The following is a 22,266-nucleotide window of genomic DNA, read 5'->3' as shown; positions in this document are numbered from 1 at the left end:
ATAAAAGACCATTAAAGTAGTACTTTAGATCTGTTCCACCTAAGTTGCCGTGGCCATTGCTGAGAAACTCTCTGTTTCCAAAGACTGCTACCACTTCTGGGTGACAGAGGGACACCTCTAGAACAGAACCAGAAAGTGGCAACCAGATCTGATGTGTTATTTCAACAATAAAAACCTAATGAACAATCAAATTTTTACTTTTTTCCCACTAATTTGCCGTGCTCATTGCTGAAAAACTTTCTGTTTCCAATGAATCCTACCACTTCTGGGTGACAGAGGGACACCTCTAGAACAGAACCAGAAAATATCAAACACATATGATCTATAATTTCAAAATTAAATCCTTTTTAAACAATACGTTTTTACTTTTATATACAAAAATAAGTAGAAAATGTAAAGAGTTGCCTCACTCAATCATCTTATTTATATACAGATTTTTCTAATTATACATCAGATCTAGTTGCCACTTTCTGGTTCTGTTCTAGAGGTGTCTGTCACCTAGAAGTGGTAGCAGTCTTTAGAAACAGAGAGTTTCTCAGCAATGAGCACGGCAATTTAGTGGAAAAAGATAAAAAAAATGACTTTTGATAGTGTTTTATTTTGAAATTACACATCAGATCTGGTTGCCACTTTCTGGTTCTGTTCTAGAGGTGTCTCTCTGTCACCCAGAAGTGGTAGGATTTTTGTATTAGTTTCTCAGCATTTATATATTATTTTCTGTTTGCAAATGCTGCGGCTGGATTTGAGTAGTTCAAACTTGGACCGGATGTGCGCTTTTATTGTGAAAGCAGCACGTAAATGGGTGTACCATAATGTCGTGCACTTGTATATTGTGTACTGGGCCGGCTGGAGTCAGAGCCGGCTAGCTTTACCGCGGTCGACCACCAACGGTCCAGTTCAACAGCCAAACATTTATGATAGGGTCTTTGTGTTTGTGTGAAGCTTAAACTTTAAATGACATTATTCTTATGTTTTGCTCTGTATATTTCTGAGGTATTTTGGCTTTAAAACACCGTGTTTGATAACGTCTGATAATAATTAAAACTTCGCAATGTCTGACATTGTCTAGCAAAATGTTTTTACGTCAAGCTACATAGCTGCTACATTGATGAGCTACTCTATGCTGTAGGTGGGGATATGTTGTTTGCTGCTGAGCATAATCATTTTGTGGCTAAAACAAACATTATTTTACATCAACTTCTAAGTTATGGGAAACTTCTGTTAAAATCATTTGAAGACTCAGAATCAGTCCAGTACCTTACCAGTACCGGTCCACATTCTCAGGGGAGAAAGACTCACCTGGTGTAAATTAAATTTTTAGCTATTGGAGCTACGCTTAAGAGAAATGTATTTAAACAAAGAATGTCATGAATATGTGTGTAGGGCTGCACCGATTGCAGTTTTCTGGCCAATCCCCTGGTTACCGATCTTATAAAAGCCTGACCTGCCGATTTTGATTTTGGCTGATATTAATTTTTTTTCTTTGAAATGTTGCTAACTATAGCAAGAAAGTCACTGAGTTACAATAGTGGGGTGAATATTGTTAACTGTAAACATTCAGACCTGATCTGGTGGGCCGGTCTGTCAGTCAAACCTCTCACTGTAGAGCAGAAGAGGACAGAAACTGAATTTTAAACCTTTGCTGACGAAGATAAGATTAGGGGATAAGATGGGCTTCACATGTAATTATTGGCCAATCACAATCCCCCAAAATTAAGGAAATTGATGCCCAGAAATCAACTTTTTGATAAACCGGTTGGCAATAAATGTATCCTATATTATACATGTATTTAATGTAAACAGCATTGCCAGAGATGCAATAAGTTTATAGGTGAGTGAATGATTTAATGATCGGTCTTCTGATTGCAGCCAGTCCACGTTGTTAGCAGAACTAGAGGGCCCCAAAACCACATTTCGCTTAGGGCCCTGGGCCGGCCCTGCTTTAAGGTTCTGCTGGAAAATTTGACCGGGAAATTCCGAGTCGATTGCCGAGTTGGATTCTCTGAGTGAGAAACAAGATGGCGAGCTGTAACCCAAGGCACCTTTTAACTGCCGTCTAGCAGGAGCTACGCCCTCTGCTGGACGTTATGCATCATCCAAACTGGTATGACCTGAGCCCTGCAACAGACTGGCGACCTGTCCAGGGTGTACCCCGCCTCTCGCCCGGAACGTTAGCTAGAGATAGGCACCAGCAACCTTCACAACCCCACTAAGGGACTAGGGTGTATAGAAAATGGATGGATGGATGGATGGATGGATGGATGGATGGATGGATGGATGGACTGCCCATGCTTGCTGCTGAATGAACAGTGGAGTCAGAGAAACAGGATTAATCCTTCAGGATAATCAGAGAAAAAGACATTACATTTGAAGCACATGTCTTTTGCTGAATTGTTTTCTGTTGTATTTTATTTTATTTTATTTTTCTTCAAACCACAGAAATTTAAACAATTCTGTGGGGTTTAAAATAGAAATAATAAATGATTAAAACAAGAAATTAAAAAACTTAACCTCTTAAAAAAAATACAAAGTAACTCAAATAGACTTAAAAGACAAAACACTGTAAATCAAAGTGGATTAGCAGTATTAACTGGAAATTAAATAACCTAGGTTGAATAAAAATTTAATACCTGACCTTTTAATACCCCCTTTAATNTACTTTTACTAAACTGGAACAACGTTATATACGTTTACGAACGTTTACATCTGATTTTTCTTTTGCTTTTTTATGCTACAGTAAATCATTTTGATGTTATTTTAAGTATTCCGAAAGTGTTTACATTGAACTTATATTAGAAATAAAATATATTAGTACTCTTTCCTTAAATATCTTATAAATATTTCTAATAGTTAGTATTAAAAAAACCCGTCCTTTTTGAAACAATTTTCTTTGCTCTTATTTGCATCTAATGTCCGAACTGATCCTCTGGAAAAGTTCCATAGAAACACAATACAACTTTTACTTAATGAGATATGCTCAACGTGTTTGTGTGTGTGTGTGTGTGTGTGTGTGTGTGTGTTTTTTTTTTTTGTTTTGTTTTGTTTTTTTTCCAGTGTGAATGCTGTATGTAATTCTTGTAGACCACACAGTTGATGGATGGACTGCCCATGCTTGCTGCTGAATGAACAGTGGAGTCAGAGAAACAGGATTAATCCTTCAGGATAATCAGAGAGAAAAGACATTACATTTGAAGCACAGGTCTTTTGCTGAATTGTTTTCTGTTGTATTTTTTATTTTTTTCTTCAAACCACAGAAATTTAAACAATTCTGTGGGGTTTAAAATAGAAATAATAAATGATTAAAACAGGAAATTAAAAAACTTAACCTCTTGAAAAAAACAAACAAAGTAACTCAAATAGACTTAAAAGACAAAACACTGTAAATCAAAGTGGATTAGCAGTATTAACTGGAAATTAAATAACCTAGGTTGAATAAAAATTTAATACCTGACCTTTTAATACCCCCTTTAATATTCCTTTAATACCTGACATTAGGTTTAAATTTCCAAACAGGGATTAAACAAAATATTCTGAAAGAAACAGGGAAACTATTTTTGATTGAATTTTGTGTTAAATGTATGTCAACTGTTTGTAATATTGTTATTTCCTTTCTTTTTAAATAAATAAGCCAGTTTAAACTTATTTTCTGGTCTGTGGTNAAGTGGTCCGAGAGGCTGAAAAATAAAAGACACAGCCGTCCCTACCGTCGTGACTGAGTGGTCAGCCAGGAACACCAACCGGCGCAGCTCCCACTCATAGGGTCACATTTTTCCAGCCCAACCACGAGAAAAACTTTACAAATTATATTTGTAGATGTTAAATATTCTTACAGTACTTCGTTAATTGTTGAACTAGAAAAATATGACCCTATAAAAAAAGAAGTGAAGAGCTGTCTCTCTCGCACCTACCTCCACCAGCGCTCCTCAGAATTCTGGTGGGGGAAGCCGCGAGAGAGCCTGACGGACCCGTTGCATGCAGTCACTCATCACACCACTAGGTGGCTCCAAACAAACGGATTGATCAAAAATCTCATAAACCAACACATTCTCACTCCCAACTCGTCACATATTGACGCTTGGGCAGGTACCCTCGGCGTCACATGTTGACGCCGAGGGTACCCCCTTCACGTCAATATATGACGCGAAGGGTTCTGTTGAGAACGAGAATCTCAATCGATGAATCATAATTTGTATTGACACACGGAGCATAAAATCAGGCCAGAAAAGCTTTCAGACTTTACTTATTTTATTAACTTTCAGCGCTGAAAGGAGACGCTTTACCATTACATCCGAGAAGAGTTTCTAAAAAAGTCTGTGCAGCGTCTGAGGAGAAGGAGGAGGGTAGCTGATTATATGGACTGAAGGCACTCCCTGAAATCACACCATGTCTCTGTGGCCTGATAAGTTTCTGTTTCTCGTTAGAAATATGCTTTAGTGTCTAACAGAATCAAAAATGTAACTCTTTACTATGGGTCCTTTGTCTAACAGCATGTGACTCTTTCTCGGCCTTGGTAAAGCATCTCAACAGTTCTCTCATTGAATGCTGTACCGTTCCCTAAGCGTCCGATACTGACGTCAATATGTGACGAGTTGGGAGTGAGAATGTGTTGCATAAACACATACAACCCTACAATCATTTTGATTGAAACTCACACAAAGACACACACAAGCTTTATAGGGCTGAGTATATTTTATACAATTAGTTGTTTTAAATTGAAATAGTTTTTTTAGTCACCTGCACTCATCCTTCACTGCACACACTGTGAATCATGATTCACAAGTTCCTATTGATTGTGAAACTTCCAACATGTAGACATGAAATGTCTTGTTGACATTTTAACAAGTGTTGATGGTCCATAACATTTTGTCGGTGTAACCCTGGTTAACATAGTCCTCACTAAATATAAGCATTTTCATAAAAATAGCTATAATATGGATAAATAGACAATAAATAAATAGGCTTAAACAGGAATGACGTACTTCATGTTATAATATGTAATTTGTATTTATTTATTTTTATTTTTTGTTTTTAAAGTATAAAACAGTTTTATTTTGTCAGGAGTTAGGATGGTTAAGTGGGAGGAAAATCTCTTATTCTGAAGAAAGGGTCACGTTGCTGTGTAGCCCATGTGACTAGCTCCAGCCAACCAAGTTGTTTGGCACGAGAAGAAGCAGAAAAAACGAAGAAGCTAACCGAGTTGTACTGTGAAAAAGAGGAAAAATATGAGAGCTGTCTAAAAGGTTTTTTGTTTGTTTGTTTGTTTAGTTTTTTCATTTTTGGAGGAGTTGTTTTTCCATATTATACTGCGTTCGGGACACTGTGTTATATGTTAGATAACTGGACTTGGTGAGTTAAAAGGTGTATTTTATTTCCTGCGAGGAATGTTATTTGTGAGATAATTTTATTCATTGAAACTGAAAGCTAAAGTAGCACATTTATGTTGTTCTATGTTAAAAAAAAATTGGATGTAACTGATGAACTGGTGTTGGTTTGGGGTGAAGCGTGCCCCCCTCAACACGACACACCGTGTACAGCCGCCAAATGTATATTACTTCATTCAGTATAGAACAAAGCTAAGCAAACTTATATGCTTTGTTGGATATTAAACCAGGCCTTTAAGGCAGTGCCGGTGTTCAGAACACCTGTTCAAGGCATTAGCAAACTAATGCCCCTTTTCCACCGGCTCTACTTCAACAACCCGGCTCGGCTCTGTTTCGGAGTGACCGCGTTTCCACCGGCCCACTTGGCTGGTGGAAACGCGGCCAAGTGGGCCGCCCCTTGGCCCCACCCCNACAAAGTAACTCAAATAGACTTAAAAGACAAAACACTGTAAATCAAAGTGGATTAGCAGTATTAACTGGAAATTAAATAACCTAGGTTGAATAAAAATTTAATACCTGACCTTTTAATACCCCCTTTAATACTCCTTTAATTAGGTTTAAATTTCCAAACAGGGATTAAACAAAATATTCTGAAAGAAACAGGGAAACTATTTTTGATTGAATTTTGTGTTAAATGTATGTCAACTGTTTGTAATATTGTTATTTCCTTTCTTTTTAAATAAATAAGCCAGTTTAAACTTATTTTCTGGTCTGTGGTTATTAATACACCAATACATTTCACTACTCTCGTAGCAGAACCTTACCTCTGGTCTTATTGTGTGTTCTAGTTACTGTAATCACATTCTAAGTATTGAGCTAAGCATTCTAAGCTTGTTATAGCTGGTGGGAAGCAGTAACGGAACCTTTTGTCTCTGGCCTTCATATCAGGTCTTATGTTGTTGGGTTGCTTTTATGTTGTGCAAATAATGCCATTTCCTGCTCTCTCTCTCTCAGAGAGGGCGATTGCAGGAAATATCGCTCTCATATTGCCTAAAATGCTTCAGTGTTTTCATCCTCAGACTTTGGGTCTTATCTGCAGTCCTACTGCAGATCTAGTGGGTGTCTCACTTGGCGGCCATAGATAGTTCGAAGTGTGAGAAACTTGTGGAACCTCCTGACAAGCAATAAACAGGTAACTTGTGTCAGAAACAAAACTTGTGCAGCATATTTTTGAGAGTGGTTATATTATTCGTGTTGTGACTGTTTGTCCAAAACTGAAATTCAAAAATAAAAAAAACTTAAAACTTAAAGGTGATCAAAACAAAAGGTGAATCCAACTCAAATAGTCACCTGATGCACCATGGGTTTCTGGCTTACGCAGTCCAAAAAGATAAAAAAAAATTAAAAAATTAAAATTCAGTTCTTTGTTGCTTTATTCCATATTCAGGCAATCACAGGATTCTGCTGCTTCTCCTGCTCTGATTCCTGCTCCTGTTCTCTGACTGATTGACTGACTGGTAGACTGATGACTGGCAACTGATGATTGATGACTAACTGAAGTGACTAAATGGTAAAAAACTATATGACCAATTTGACCACCCATGTGCATGAGCTACCTAAAACTTAAGTATTTATACTGTGAAACACCAATGTCCAAAACTGAAATTAACTAATTAAGTGAATTAGTAACCAAAAAATGTATTCTAAATAACTAGTATTAAACAAAAATTCTAATTATAAATCAATTTGAAAATAAGCAAATAAAAATAAACTAAATAATCCAAATTCTAAGATTTGATTGAAAATAGAGAAATAGCTCCTACAATTCCACAAGCCCGTCTAAATGGGGGTGAAAAGTCCCTTAATTCCTATAGCAACATGTAAACCTGTTGCAATAATTTGGACAAAAAGTTTGTCCCACAATCTGTGAGAATTTCTCTAGGTATTCCTACTCTAGAGAAAAGCTGCAGGAGGCAGGGTTGCGACGTAATTATTCTAATACAAGAAATTTACAGGAAAATGCTAATATGGGAGCATGCCAAGACAGGTAAAATATGGTAGTTTCCCAGCCAAAATGGGAGACTTGGCAGGTATGAGTTAGCAACATGTCAGATAGCAATAGATCTGAGTACAAAGGCCTCAGATATTAGTAATGTTTGAATATTACCAATGATGAAAAGTAGATCTCCTTTCTAATGAGCCCACAAAAGGTGCCTTTCAAAAGGTGCTCCAATGATTGGCAGCGGTTGTAGCTGCCATTCACTGAATCATTTACCTGAAAGTGAACTGACACTTTTCATAGGAAGGCCAAACAAAATAGCTGCTGATTCTACCGAGTGTCTTGTGAAAAAACATATGACCGACCCAGGTAATTGAATTTTCCAGCTCCATAACTTTGTACCTGAAGCTTCACACTTCAGATACAAGATACCTCCTTTAATTTCGTAAACTGATTTTTCCAGGAAGTCTACCTGGCCCTGATGAGTTCCCTCCACCCCTATTACCCTTTCAAACCAGGGTTTAAAAGTAGAATCATCTCTCTGGAATGCAGTAAAACTGAGGGATTATTAAAATAGGTTATCTGGCTTAGACAACTGTGATGTCCCTTCATCACCTGAGGCAACTGCCCATATCAGAAACCCATATCTTGCCCATATCTGATGTGGGCAAGGATAGCATCTTGTGGGGGACGGCTTAAGCGCACCTCCATCCCGTCCCCTGAGCCTCAAATACCCCTCGTGCCCCTGCTCTTACAACCAGAGGAACTGAATGTCAATAGTGCTTAATGCAAACCATCCTCATCCCAATCCCCCAGATCTCCCACCCACATCAACAACTTTGTGGAGGGGGAGGGGGTATGGTGGTGCAGGAAAGGCGGTTCAACAAGGGATCCAAACAGGCTAGGATTGTGTCTGCCTGAGCCTTTTAACTTATCCCTTCTTTTCTGAGCTGTAGACTTCTTAGGCACAGCTCAGAAAATTTACTAGAGCTCTAGACTTTTTAGTCTAGAACTTTACTGTATGTGTGACATACCAGGTATGTATGTTACACATACACACCTGTTTTATGTGTGACAGTATACATGAGGGAGATTGACCCTCTGATGGAGCTCCATAACTCTGTTGATAACAGCATCTGCTCTTTCTGATAATCTGAAAAATCTGAACATTTTCAGATTATCCGTCTCATATTATGACACAGTGATAGTTTTAAGAAATCTGTAAAAGACCTTTTTTATGTAAGTTACATACTTCAGCCTTAACCAGGAGTTACCAAAACAAAATCAAATAAAACTGACATGCATAGATAAAATTTATCTCTCACACACACACAGACAGGTTTAACAGAAGTTATTTTAATAGGTGTTGTACAAGCAATAGTTGTGTCATCAAACAGTGTTCTGACAGCAATGTGGGCTTGATAAGGAGAAGGGGGATCCCACAATACAATGGGAATACAGTAAGGCAAGGCAGCACTAAAGAAATTGGGCTTTAACAATCAAAATAGCACATCATGAAGAACATTTTTTACATAATGTATGGCAAGCACATGGTTAATAATGTCAATTGTTATACAACTTATCAGTTAGGTAGGCATTGAAAACTATCATTGCAAACTTAGATTAAAAATAAGGAAGGCGTAATCTACATTCTAGTTAAGGATGAATGATCTCATACATGATTATGTATAAGCTAATACATATAATGCTTTTTTTTCTGTTTGAAGTTTGACTAAACTTTGAAGAGCTATAAATAAGCTAAAACTCGCACAAAAATATTCTGCTTTGCAGGATTGTCCCTACTTTCGAACCGGAGAAAGATTACCCCAAAACTCAATGCAACAGTCAATAGTTGTCAGTTTCATGGATGCTCACTTGCTCCAAGAAGTCGTTTGGGCAAACTCATCGCACTTCCACTGAATTAACAGTGCAGCAGCTGTCCTTACATTAATTGTTAGAACAAAATATGCACAGAAGCAACAGTATACCGTCATAGCATACCTACGGTACAATCAAGGCTGAATTAGAAAAATATAGGTAGAAAATGATTACATTCAAGAAGACAGTACTAGCACAAAGGGGTATTATAGTTAATCTTTGTAACTAATATAAGAATTTTGAACCTTAAAGAAGCATTTTTAAATAGAAAAGTCAAGAGGATGAAGGGCTAATCTGTAGATGTGCAGTTTTTACTGGATGTTTAGGTACATGGAGGAATTCCCAAACTACTGTGAGTGGATGAAATATATTTATTTATTTTTTTGTTTAACGACCATGATAATTTTGGTTTGGGTCATAAGGTGCAAATACTTTATATTCCTTGTGTTGAGGTTGAGTCAAACTCTGAATTCAAAAACAAACACAATTTTATTAGATAATTACAATGAATTGTACTGATAATGTTACCTGAAGATTTAAACATCTAAAAAATCCAGTGCAACAGTTACGCTAGCATGATTTATATTTCCTCCAACAGGATTTCCCTTCGAACCATACCATTCATTTTCTTTGGCAAATGTCAATAAACTCACTTGCTGTAAGGAGGTATATTCCTTTAAGAAGGTAGGGTGTTGAGGGTTGATGTGGACACAGGCGCAGGGACTCCTTATTTTCGACAAAACAAAAGCACATGTGTTTTTCAATTCTGTTTCAATGATGGAAGTTTCTTACACCTGAAGATATACATTTCCATATACCGATTCTTATTAAAATTATGACAGACTGTAGTTTGGTTCTCTGTAGTCTATTGTGCTACTCTGTTGTATTTTAAACCCAAATGAGCAATTCCAGGTTTCTAAAACCCATTTTGTGTGACATTCCATAGCAAAAAGCATCTTTAGGACATACACCAGCTGCAGGGCTAACAGGACTAGCGTATTGTTTATCCACCAGATAAGTACAAGTGCATCCATTGTTCACACACTTGTGAACAATGAAAAGCCTCATTTTTTTAATAAAAAAGGAACAATATTAAATAAAATACAAAAAAAAACAAACATAATCTATCTAAATTGCAGTAGAATTTTATCTAGAATGTGGTCATGGAAGTATTGGACTACACACAGAGGAACAAAGAGCTCCAGGGGAACGAGGTGTGGCTGTTGGTCATGGTAAAAACTGCAGACAAGTTTTTTTTTTCTGTTCATCAATGAGCTTGTGAAGATTCCAGCAAATCTGGGAAGACAACAACCTGCATTGCTGAAATAAAAACAGGGACTTTGGAATGAAATGACTCTTATCGAGTATTGTTGATATATACAGAAATATATATATGCATATATACTCTGAGCAACAACAACAGGAATCAGCTAAATGCCTTGCCTCCACTAGCTCTAGCTAGCTTTCTTATACTATGAAACAAATCAGACTAAGCAAACACTGGATCTGAGACTTAAACGCAAGCCTACACTATGAAGCAGGTTTCTTCAGTAGATTGGGTAAAACTAACCCAAACCGTAAGGATGATGTTTACTGGTATAATAAGACTGACTTGATCACCTCAGCACTTACTGTACATTTAAAACAAACAGAGTTGGACTGACATAATAAATAATAAAATAAAACAAAATGAAATAGAGCTGAAAAACAATTTAGCATAAAAGAAACAATGCAAAAAAATGGATGCATGAAATTAATGAACTATTGTACAGCTAAAGCTATATTTATTATTCCTAAATGTGTCACTTGTTATGAGTATAAGGCACAAGTTAATTTTATTCATTAGTACTATTCAGAAGGATTTAAATGTTTATATTTAAGTTTTTTTTTATGTATTGCCTTAATACTTTATTAAAGTGTTAAATATTTACTTATCATAGTAGGACTGCGAAAGAGCTTCTCTATTCTATGTCAGGCGAATTCAACCTTTATAATCCAAGAAGCCATTTTTGCCATCAGTCCAGATAAATAAAATGTGTTTAAAATTTTGCATGATACTTTGAAAAAAGACCACCTACTTTTTTCAATAAATATATATTTTGACATTTGTTGTGATTCTTAAATAACCACAATTTTATTTCCATTTTTAGGTTGTAAAATAATCATAAAAAAACTTGTGCCAAAAGATGAGTGATACATAATGATAATAATCTAATCAAAGAAAAAATAGATTTTACTAATTATGTTGCATTTATCTGTCATCTCNGAGCTATTTTTTTTATAGCCTGATTGCGATTTTTCTGAGACTAAAAGAAAATGTGACAGTGGGAGGAATGGAGCTATAGCGGAAGTTCAGGCTGGAAGACTCCGCCCCCTCCGTTCACCCATCGATGTCATGCTCATCCCCGTCCTCAGTGCTGGACCTCACCCTGCATGTTCAATCAGCAATCAGGCTCTGCATAAAAGGATCCACACCCAAGCCGTCAGACGCTTCCCAGCTGCGTTCAAGTTGGTACGCAACCTAATGTCTGACTTTGAGTCTGATAATCCTCCCGGTTCCCCGTTCGCTTTTCGTCGGGATCCCGGTCCTTCCCCCCCCTCACTCACCCCTCACCGACCTTTCTCCCTGTAACAGGCTCCGCATATACACCGCAGTATTCAAACATTTCCCCTCGTCTCCGCTCTAAGATTCTTCAAGGTCAATACGTCAATTTAGCCTCTATCCTCCTTCTGCCATCCCCTGCCGTTGATCACAGCATAGCTTCATCGGAGCAATTTTCCGCCATCATCAAATCTTCCGATCCCCATCTGGCAAAGGATCTGCCCTTCGGTCAGTTCGTGGCAGCCTTTAGCGTATTCAGGGACGTCATTTGTTCTGTTTATCCCAACCGCAGAATCGAATTGAACTCTAACCTGGCTTTGATCACTGATCTTCATTTACAATACGGCCGGTCCCTTTTTTACCAATATCATAAAGCTTTTGCCACTAAAGCCACTGCTGTTCTTTCCCGCTCAGGTCAGATTCTCAATTGGTCCATTTTAGAAATGGAAATTCTCGTAATGCTCACTCAAGCCGCTTCCTGACACCTATGCGGCGTACCGGGTCATCAGAGCGCCTTTTGCCCCTCTCTCCCTTTCAAGACCGGACCTTCCGTTACCTTCCCTCCGCAACCGCTCCTGAAAGCTGTCCCGCTTGACTGTCGAGGCAGACAGGTTCAAGCATTTAACAACATGCCTATCTGTAATAACTTTAATGAAAGCGTCTGCTCTTTTCCTAACTGTGCTTTTCTTCATATATGTAGCTTCTGCAAAGACGCCCACCCCAAATCCGTCTGCCCCCGCTGCACCTTCCCCAGAAGCAGCAGTCAACGTTTCAGGAATTAGTTTCTCGCTTTCTCTCTACCCCCATAAACGTCCCCGAATTAGCCTTCTGTTAATCCACCACCCCGATCGTACATTTGTTAATTTTCTGATCACCGGCATCTCTCAAGGTTTCCTTATAGGTTTACCCCAGTTCCCCGCTTCTTCTCTGGTCATCCCAAACTTGCAATCAGCACTGCACGATCCAAATGCTGTGGGTCAGTTATTATAAAAAGAAGTCTCAAAGGGCTATGTCATCGGTCCTTGTGTTTCCCCCACCTTCCCTCTCTTTCGCGTCAACCCTTTGGGAGTCGCGATCCGAAAATATTCAGGGAAGAAACGCTTAATTTTAGATCTTTCCGCTCCCCATACTGGCTCCCACTTCAGTATTAATAGTCTCATTCCAAAGCCGCCTTTTTCTCTCTGTTAAGCGACAGTAGACCACGCCATAGCACTAATTAAATTGGCCGGTACTGGCGCGTGGCTGGCCAAAGCTGACATCACCGACGCTTTCAAAGTCATGCCTGTGCATCCTTCTCAGTGGCATCTTCTGGACGCAAAATGGGACGCTAACTTCTATTTCTTTGTGCGTCTGACCTTCGGGTGTAGGAGTAGCCCCAGCATCTTCAATGCGTTATCTGAAGCGCTCTGCTGGATTCTGTTGAACGTCATCAAACTTCCCTCCGTGCTTCATCTTCTCGACGATTTTTTGCTCGTTGATCCACCCTCTTCCTCTTCTCACTCTCTATCTAATCTGAAGAATCTTTTTAGCCGCATCGGCGTCCCTCTCTCCGAGGAAAAGACCGTTGGTCCGTCTACTGAGCTGCAATTTCTCGGCATCACCTTAGACTCCGTCAAAATGGTAGCTTCGTTGCCAGCTGACAAACTGGATCGCATCCGCGACATCTCCCAAAGTCACCTTTCCTCCCTGGCTGTTTCCAAGCGTGAGCTTCTCTCTCTTCTCAGGCATCTTAACTTTGCCATGCGCATAATCCCCCAAGGGCGCTCCTTCATTTCTAGGCTGCTCGACCTAGCTAATTCAGTTCCCGGTTTACAGGATCAGGTCGTTTTAGATGACGGCTGCCGCTCCGATCTTGCGTTCTGGTCCTCTTTGCTCAACTCGTGGAATGGCATCTCTTTTTTCTACGACGACGTTATTCACACATCAGACTCCATTCAGTTTTTTACCGATGCTACCCCGTCCGCGGGTTTCGTGGGTTTTTTCCAGGGCAGCTGGTTTGCTGAAAACTGGCCCTCTTCGTTTCCTCAGTCCGAGTCTTCCGCGTTCTATGAAATCATCCCCGTTGCCGTAGCTTGCTGCCTTTGGGGGAAGCGCTGGAAACGCAGGCACATCGTAGCCCTCTGTGATAATGCCGCAGTCGTCTAAGCCATTAACAAAGGCCGATCCTCCTCCAAATCAATTATGCCGTTTTTGCGACGTATTACGTGGCAGTCCGTGATTAACAACTTCATGCTTTCTGCAAGTCACGTTCCTGGTCGTTCTAATACCCTTGCCGATGCTCTGTCTCGTTTCCAATTTCAGATATTCCGTCGGCTCTGTCCTACAGCCGACCTCTTCCCAACGCCTGTTTCCCCCTTTGAGGACCTCGCACTGAATTAATCTCCCCATCTCTCCTACCTCTGCTTCAGTCAGCTAAACGCTACCTCTCAGGCGGGCTCGCCCCATCCACGTTCAAATCTTACACTTTTGCCTGGCACAAGTTTGCCAAATTCTGTTCTTTTCACGGGACTCCCCTTTTCCAAGTTCTAGTTAGCACCGTCGCAGCATTCATCACCCATTGTTTTGATTAACTTAATCTGTCACCATCGTATATTCGCAGTTTAGTTGCCGGAATTAACTTTTTCTCTCTGTTCCACCAGCCTTCCCCTACTCGTAGTTTGTTTTCGAACCAGGTTATCAAGCTTCTTCTGAAGGGTATTCATAATACTCGCCCCACTACTCCTGATTCCAGGAAACCGGTTACCTTTCCTATCCCCTCAGTCTACTCAATACCCTCAGTCGCAGTTCCTATTCCCCCTATCTTAAGAGCCTCCTTTCGAGCACCTTTCTTCTAGCTTTTTATGGTCTCCGTTTGGGGGAGTTCACGTCTCCTAACAACATCTTCAATTCTTCTCGGGATCTGGCGGTTTCCGATCTTAGTTTCCACGCCGACTTCTTCAGTTTATCTCTTAAGCACTCTAAATCTAAAGGCGCCTGTATCATCATCGTGGCCCGTAATAATGGTCCGTTCTGCCCTTATCTGGCCATGTTCAAGTTCGCTCTCTTAAGACATAAACTAAAGTTCGCCCCCGAACCTCTCTTCCTAACCCCGGAAGGATTCGTCATGTCCGCCTCCTGGTTCCTCAAACACCTGATGCTTCTTTTAGCCGCATGTGGCATCCCTCCCTGCCAATTCTCGGGCCACTCATTCAGGATAGGTGCAGCTACATCCGCTGCAGCGCAAGGCATTCCAACGTCATCTCTCCAGCAGCTCGGCCGGTGGTCGTCGTCAGCTTTCTCCTCTTATATCCGTCCAGATATAAGACGGATATAAGATACTGTTCTGTCAGCCCAACACTCCCTCAGTGCCTAGGTGAGCACTGCGGATTTTGCTGGTGGTGGTTGGTCTTTTCTTACTTAAAGCAAGCATTCTTATCTAGTGATTTGTCCCATTTTCCTACTTGCGCCTCCACGCTGCCTCCTACAGGTCTCACCACAAGCACACTCCTTTTACCGCATCCTAAGTGTAGTGAGTTTTTTTTTATTTCTTTCATTATTGTTTACTTCCCCTCTTGACTTTTTCCTTCTTTCTCCACTGCTACTCCTTTTCCTCTGTCCCTGCTGCTGGCCCATGTCCCAGCGTCTCCTGCCCCTGCAGCTGGCCCATGTCCCAGCGTCTCCTGCCCCTGCAGCCGGCCCATGTCCCAGCGTTCTCTGCCCCTGCAGCCGGCCCATGTCCCAGCGTTCTCTGCCCCTGCAGCTGGCCCATGTCCCAGCGTTCTCTGCCCCTGCAGCTGGCCCATGTCCCAGCGTTCTCTGCCCCTTCAGCTCGCCCATGTCCCAGCCTTTCTCTCAATGTTGGCCCATGTCTCAGTTGTTTTTCTTTTCCCTCATACTTTTCAGTGTTGGCACCTATCCCTCCAACATTCTCCACGGGTTTGGGCCGTTGTTAATCTTACACCATGTAATGCTGGCATATTAGTTCTCGCTACCTCCTAGTCCCTCCCCCCTTCTCCTTCTCTTGGATGTCCCACACCCAATTTTCCCGTGTTTTATTTCAAAAAGAAATACCACTTGCGCCAAGTCTAGAATCTTTTAAGATAACTGATGGATGGCGACTTTCCGGGTTTTGTTTGTATGCTGTCTTAGGTGAGACCGAGACAGGCAGTCTTAGTAAAGTCGTAGTTTTCCGGGAGATGCTACCGCTAATGACCGCAGTGAAGTTAGTTTCAAGCTGGATATTCGATATTCGAGCTCCGGGGAGTAAGCGGCGTTTAGCTCAAGGTTGATCCGATTTATGAACGCTACTGTCGGCCAGCGGTTCTCCACCGCTCCCAGCCGCAGCGCCCGAAGGTTCACTTAAGGACTATCAACAAATTACCGAACCAAACATTCCTGTCAAAGAAACGTTAATAAATGCCTTGAATTGTAACCAACTAACTAATTGTCAGTGCTAATTCAGGCTTTTACATGAGCCAAAATAGCATCTATAAAATTTTAAATTCAATATTTTCAATAATTTTAATATTAAATAATATAATGTTTTCTTAAATAGCTTCCAGGTCATGTGACCTAATGACTCAAAATCACTTTGAAATAATTATAGTAGTCTCTTTGGATGAGGCACAGACATTTGATTTCCATTTTTAGCCATTTTCCATTTTTTTATTAATTTTTTTTGTCAAAAATGAGGGTTTTTCTTCAATAGCTTCCAGGTCATGTGACCTATTGATTCAAAATCACTTTGAAATTGTTCCACTAGTCTCTATAGATGAGGCACAGTCATTTGTTTTCCATTTTAAATAATTTTCCATTTTTTAGGAATTTTTTTCACCAAAATTGAGGGTTTTTATTCAATAGCTTCCAGGTCATGTGACCTAATGACTCAAAATCACTTTGAAATAATTCTACCAGTCTGTATAGATGAGGCACAGTCATTTATATTCAATTTGAGTCCTTTTTATAATTTGTAGGTATTTTTATATTCGCTTCTAGGTCATCAATCAATCAATCAATCCAATTTTATTTGAACAGCACATTTCAGCACCAAGGCATTTCAAAGTGCTTTACATAATAAAAACATGAAAACACAATCATGCAACAATCAAAACATTAAGTTAAGAACTGTCATTAAATTCGTAATTGATTATGTTTCAAATACAACTCTAAACAGGTGGGTTTTTAGTCGAGATTTAAAGGCACTCAGTGTTTCAGCTGTTTTACAGTTTTCTGTACGTTTGTTCCAAATTTGTGGTGCATGGAAGCTGAATGCTGCTTCTCCTTGTTTGGTTCTGGTTCTGGATGCAGAGCAGACCAGACCAGAACCAGAACCGAAGACCTGAGGGGCCTGGAAGGTTGATACAACAGCAGATCTTTAATGTATTGTGGTACTAAACCATTCAGTGATTTATAAACTAACAACAGTATTTTTCTATTCTAGTCTATGAGCTACAAGGGATTCAGTGTAGGGACTTTAATACTGGTGTTATGTGATCTATGTTCCTGGTTTTAGTGAGAACCCGAGCAGGAGTTCTCACTAAACTTTCACCCAATTACTCGAAATCAGTGTAAAATTATTTTTAGTAGACTGGAACAATGAGGTACGCTCATTTTTAATTCATTTTGACCCATCTTATTATTTTTTAGGCAATTTTGTATTTAAAAAATATATTTCCTATTTTCTCTTCACCTCCATAGGCTGCCACCTTATCGTGATGAAAGGGTTTGAGTGCTGAAGTGACTCTAGGAGTTATGCTGTCAGGGGTTTCATACCCCTTATAGGGTCACCCAATGCTAGAGGTGATGAACCAGACAAAGAGCAGCCCAAAGACCCTTTATGAAGAGCACAATCAGTGTCCCCTCACCTGGACGCAGGTCACCAGGGCACCACCTTGGAGCCGGGCCTGGAGTTGGTGCTCCGTGGCAAGCATCTGGTGCTTGCCAAAACACATGGAGTCTGGCCGGAGTGAAGCGGCCGGGAGGAGGATCAGTACCTACCTATCAGTGCCATGGTCTTGAGCTGGAAAAGGGTATAGAGTGCCTGATTTGGGTCAGGGAAGATTGTCCTGACCCAAGTGGAGGAGTTTAAGCATCTTAGGATCTTGTTCACTGTTGGAGTTCATTCATTTCTGTCTCTGTTCACCACCCATGTCCGTTAACCAGTTTCAGGACCCGACCAGAACCACTCATCGTAAATGACCTTGAGAAATGATGAGATTTGGTTATATATAAAAACANGCCTGGACAGGTCTCCAGTCCCTCACTGGGCAACATAGACACACATAGGATAAACAACCATCCACACCCACACTAAGAGCAATTTGGAGAGACCAGTTAACATAACCTTCAACTGCAAAATCTATATATAACTTTACCCAAAGTTATGAAGCCATTTTGGAATGTCCAAAGTGCCAAATGCAGCTCAGGAGCAATATGTTGCAGACCCCTGAATTAGGCCCTGAAAAAAACTATTAATAGAAAAGAGCAAACTTAAAATTGTTTCTGTCAAAGCTGGATGATGGTTCTATACTACTGTCTATTTCATTAATTTTCCCTGTTATGTGCACTGATTGGTGGATTTCTGATGCTTTGGAGTAAGGAAGGTTTCAAGCATACAGATGACACAGGTAATAAGACAAAATCATGAACTGAACCTGAAGTTGCTTTAAAAGGCCATTAAAACTTGCTTCACAGTGCAGACTGCTGTTTTTTCATGTGGAAACTACAGCCAGCTTGATTCAGTACGTCGAAGACACAACTATGGTAGAAGAGCCCTGTGGCTAGTGGGGGCATTGCTTTACTCTTCCATGTGCAATTTAAATTTCATCATTTTTATTTCAAATTAGTGCAGTTTGAGACTGAATACACAAGCAATGAATGCTCTGTGGAAATTATGCAGACAAGAAATTAAAATATTTTTCTCAAGTGGTGAGAAAACTGCATTCTACTGTTTAAATATGCTAAAACCAAGATGATAAATCTGCTTCACGGCTTTGTGGTGGCAAACAGCGTGCAGGTGGGAGGGTTAAGGCTAGATTTTAGTTCTGAGAAGCCGGCTTTAAAAACAGGCACCTGACTTTCAGGTACACTGAACAGAAACATAAGCAATAGCAAAGTCCTCTGCTATTATGAACTCTAGTTCAGATGTAGGGGATTTGCATTTCTCTTAACATTCAGTCCAACATTAGTTGACATAAACTTTGCTTAAACTAAAAAATCTTCTCATAAATATAAAATGCTCATTGATACATACTAGGTCACTAAATTAGTATATCACCAAAATGAACTGAGCAAGTAGTTGTTAAAACTGGGCTATGTTTTTATATATAAAAAACAGTTTTTAAAATATTTGCTAAAACTGTCAGTATGTCCTGACAGTATACTATGAGTCAGTGAAAAGATTGATCTTCTCCGCCTTCTCCCTGAGCTGCTGTTGCTGTCTGAAGAAATGCAACACTCCCAACCAGAAACAACCAATCAGAGCCAGGAGGAAGGTCTTAGCGATGTCAGTCAACCACATGTACGTGCTGCTCATGGTGCTAATGGCGAAGAAACAACTAACCTAACCGTTCCATCTGCCATCATAGGTGGTCTGATAGGGACAATCTGAAACATTGTAGAAAGCAAGACGAGAGGGGGTGAGTGCAGCGCATATATTAGAGTGTTTGACAGCACTAAGACCCTCCTCCTGGCTCTGATTGGTTGTTTCTGACTGAGCTGTGTATTTGTGTAGTTTGTACTGGGAGGAGGCAGAGGAACTCATTTTTTTCACAGATTACTTGTCTCATATCATACTGTCACAACATAATGACAGTTTTAACAAATATGTAAAAAAAACATATTTTTTACAAGAGTAACATACCACAGCTTTAAAGGAAGTCTGTCACGATCATTTACCCTGGTTAAAAGTTATTTTGGGATGAAGCTGGAGGCAAAGAAGCTTGTCCACATACAAATGTGTTCAGAGAGGTGCGGGAACTATTCATCAGGTAAAACAAGATAAACATGACTGCAAGTCAAAAGCACTTTCACAGCCCCATTTCAAAAGTGAGGTCTTTTCAGTCACACATAACCTTCAAAATGGCTTCCTTATAACAATATACAACAAATCTGTTGTATATGGCTTCCTATAAAAAGGAAGCCATGAACTGAGGAAAGCTTGGTTTTGTTGCACAGACTAATCAGGTGTAAATATAGATGGTGTTTCTTTTCGGTGGCGGTGCTAAACAGTACATAGTGACTGCAGCCACAAAACGTGCCATTGTTGATGTTTTCATTTCCATACATATGGAACACATCAGTGTAGATGAATCTTTTGTGCATGTGGCTGTTGGGAGTGATCCGTGTCACTGCGGTACACAGCAGCGAGAGCTTGCATTAATTGGAGGATCACTGAGAATTCCTGACAGATGAACCAAATCCTCAAATCCTCCTTTCTGCCCAAGCTGAGGATCTTCTGATCACTACAGCAGAGATACTGAAAACCAAGAAAGCAATTCATAAAGCTCCTTCTAAAAGTTAAGACCCCATCTCTCTTCAAGTTGTGATGTATGTGGAACTGTGATGGAAGTATATAAATGGCCCCCTTTATATCTAAAAACTATTGACAAAGGGATGATTTTAGTTTGCATAACACAGGAGCTGTTGACCTGCTGCTCGGCAACAGATCAACAGCTCAAATGTTCTTATGACTATTTTTCTCAAAGCAGCTAGTGAGCTTGAGAAAACAGTCTACCTGAAAGTCCACCTTACCTACTCTACTTGTTTCTCAACAACTGGACTGTACTAACCACCACTTACTGTAGGGAATTCACTGAGTGTCAAGTACATCATCCATTGAAGACACAAAGCTATACTTTGAGAAAAGTATTCTCCCTGAAGCCTAACAAAGGCTCAGGATGAAACACTGAGACACCAACAGAGGGGCAAGCCGGAGAAGAGGAGAGGGTTTCTTTCCCCATATATTAGATTCAAGCAAAATCAGAGTCTGGAGTTTGTCCAAGCCGTCCAAACAAATGACCTCTCAGAAAAGCAAAGCTTCACTACTATTGTTCATGTCATCTTCTTCCAGAAGCAGCAGGATAACTTCACTGATCAGCGCAGGATATGAGAACCGGAGTTTGTGCAAGTTCTTTCTTCTGGCTTTTAGCTAAGCTTCTCTGGCCTCTGAAATATGGACATGAGACAGGACAAACATCACAAGCCCACCAAGACATCTCATGTTGTTATCCATCTACTGAACAATATATGAGGAAAGCCCAAGCTCTTTACCTGTGAACATTTTCCATGGCTGCTACCTCAGCAAGGGCTGCCAAGCTGAAGAAAGCAGGTAGCTCTGGTGGCAAGGTGTTCCGCCCAGTCTCCTCTGCTGTGGGACTGATGTAGCACCTTTTTTCATTGCATAAATTCAGTTGGTTTAATGGCTTCTTATCCTGTTCCTGTTTTAGATCCCTAGCTTTGTTTTCTGTAAAAAATAAAATAAAATAAAAATTCATATGAACATATCTAAAAAATTAGCAAAACACACATTTCACTTATTTGGTGATTTAGGCAGAATATACTGTATGAAATGGGTATCTTAAAACAGCAAAATGTTACTTTATAGTGTAGTATATCAATCATAGTGAAGCCCCAAACATGTATATTAGTCCAAGAGTATTTATGCTGACTTTTGTAGTATTATTTAAATGACTAGAAAATCCTCAGCCCAACAACACAAGTCCATTTTCTTTCCTCTCGCTGCTCAAGTTAAAAGTTAAAATCCCAGACCATAAGCACAACGATTCATAAATGAAGCACCTGAGAACTCACCTTCAGCTGCAGAAACACTGCCATCAGCCGTGCGCACCAAGTGTGTAATCCTGGACTTCCTAGCCTTCCTCTTCTGGCTGCCAACCAGCATCTCCACGCTGGAGGCACCATGGATGTCAGGGAACATGGAAGCAGAGGGCTGGGCTTTTGAAACTGAATCCAACTGCCAGCAGTTACTCTGTTCCACTGCAACATTGCACAAAACACATCAATCATACCAACATAACTTCGACTTTTCACAGTTTGTGACAGGAAGGGTACAGCAGATAAAGAGTTTGCATAACATTCCCACAAAAGCACAGAAAAAAGGACAAACCAGCCCTGCACAACAGATAACCTCATTATTCACAACATTTCAAAGCTGAGCAAACAAAACAAAAACCTGACTAAGTGCAAAACTGTATTTACTTCATGTAAAATAAAAGAGGATGTTGTACTACAGTTTTTTCAGCATGAAAAAATATATTCCATAATCTATAAGAAAAAGTCAGCATGCTAGCAAAATCTGTCACAGCAGCTGTTGAGGTTCATGAACCGTTAGGCTAAGGTGGAAACAAAACATGACATGACTGAGTGGATAAAGTTTTAATTGGATTAGAAGTTAATTTGACTGGAGCTGCATGTAAATTAACTCTGTATTCAGGATTTCCCCCAGAAAACTTGCTAGGCCCAGTGGT

The 22,266-nt window shown here is 40.0% G+C and overlaps 1 protein-coding gene and 3 long non-coding RNA genes across 4 annotated transcripts in view; 1 reads left to right on the top strand and 3 right to left on the bottom strand.

Moving 5' to 3' along the window:
* LOC107834137 (uncharacterized) overlaps positions 1 to 4,146 on the bottom strand; it is a 7,072-nt gene extending 2,926 nt beyond the window's left edge. Inside the window, exons 1-2 of the long non-coding RNA XR_001659922.1 lie at positions 4,038 to 4,146; positions 2,816 to 2,821 (exon numbers count right to left, since the gene is read on the bottom strand). This is a non-coding gene — a long non-coding RNA (uncharacterized LOC107834137). The remainder of the gene's footprint in view (positions 1 to 2,815; positions 2,822 to 4,037) is intronic.
* A 6,215-nt stretch (positions 4,147 to 10,361) lies between these two features.
* On the top strand, positions 10,362 to 13,945 carry LOC107834133 (uncharacterized). The gene is made up of 3 exons (XM_016664918.1): positions 10,362 to 10,430; positions 11,887 to 12,028; positions 12,990 to 13,945. The coding sequence occupies exons 1-3, from the start codon at positions 10,362 to 10,364 to the stop codon at positions 13,943 to 13,945; spliced, it is 1,167 nt and encodes a 388-aa protein (XP_016520404.1).
* Positions 13,946 to 17,817: 3,872 nt separating this feature from the next.
* LOC107834135 (uncharacterized) overlaps positions 17,818 to 22,266 on the bottom strand; it is a 12,524-nt gene continuing 8,075 nt past the window's right edge. Inside the window, exon 3 of the long non-coding RNA XR_001659920.1 lies at positions 17,818 to 18,018. This is a non-coding gene — a long non-coding RNA (uncharacterized LOC107834135). The remainder of the gene's footprint in view (positions 18,019 to 22,266) is intronic.
* LOC103129243 (uncharacterized) lies at positions 19,947 to 21,909 on the bottom strand. Its single transcript, XR_001659918.1, has 3 exons — positions 21,590 to 21,909; positions 21,050 to 21,242; positions 19,947 to 20,944 (listed from the first exon to the last, which is right to left on the bottom strand). It is a non-coding gene; the product is annotated as an uncharacterized LOC103129243 (long non-coding RNA).

The sequence above is a fragment of the Poecilia formosa genome, unplaced genomic scaffold, assembly GCF_000485575.1.
Source record: "Poecilia formosa unplaced genomic scaffold, Poecilia_formosa-5.1.2 Scaffold530, whole genome shotgun sequence".
NCBI classification, from domain to species: Eukaryota; Metazoa; Chordata; class Actinopteri; order Cyprinodontiformes; family Poeciliidae; genus Poecilia; species Poecilia formosa.
The sequence above is the reverse complement of the archived record's forward strand: the minus strand, read 5'-3'. Positions and strand labels throughout refer to the sequence as shown.

Coding starts and splice junctions, on each gene's coding strand:
- LOC107834133 (XM_016664918.1), top strand. CDS start 10,362: ATGGAAGTATTGGACTACACACAGAGGAACAAAGAGCTCCAGGGGAAC. Junction 10,431..11,886: donor AGGTGTGGCTGTTGGTCATG/GTAAAAACTGCA, acceptor CTCCGCTCTAAG/ATTCTTCAAGGTCAATACGT. Junction 12,029..12,989: donor GGCAAAGGATCTGCCCTTCG/GTCAGTTCGTGG, acceptor CTCTCTGTTAAG/CGACAGTAGACCACGCCATA.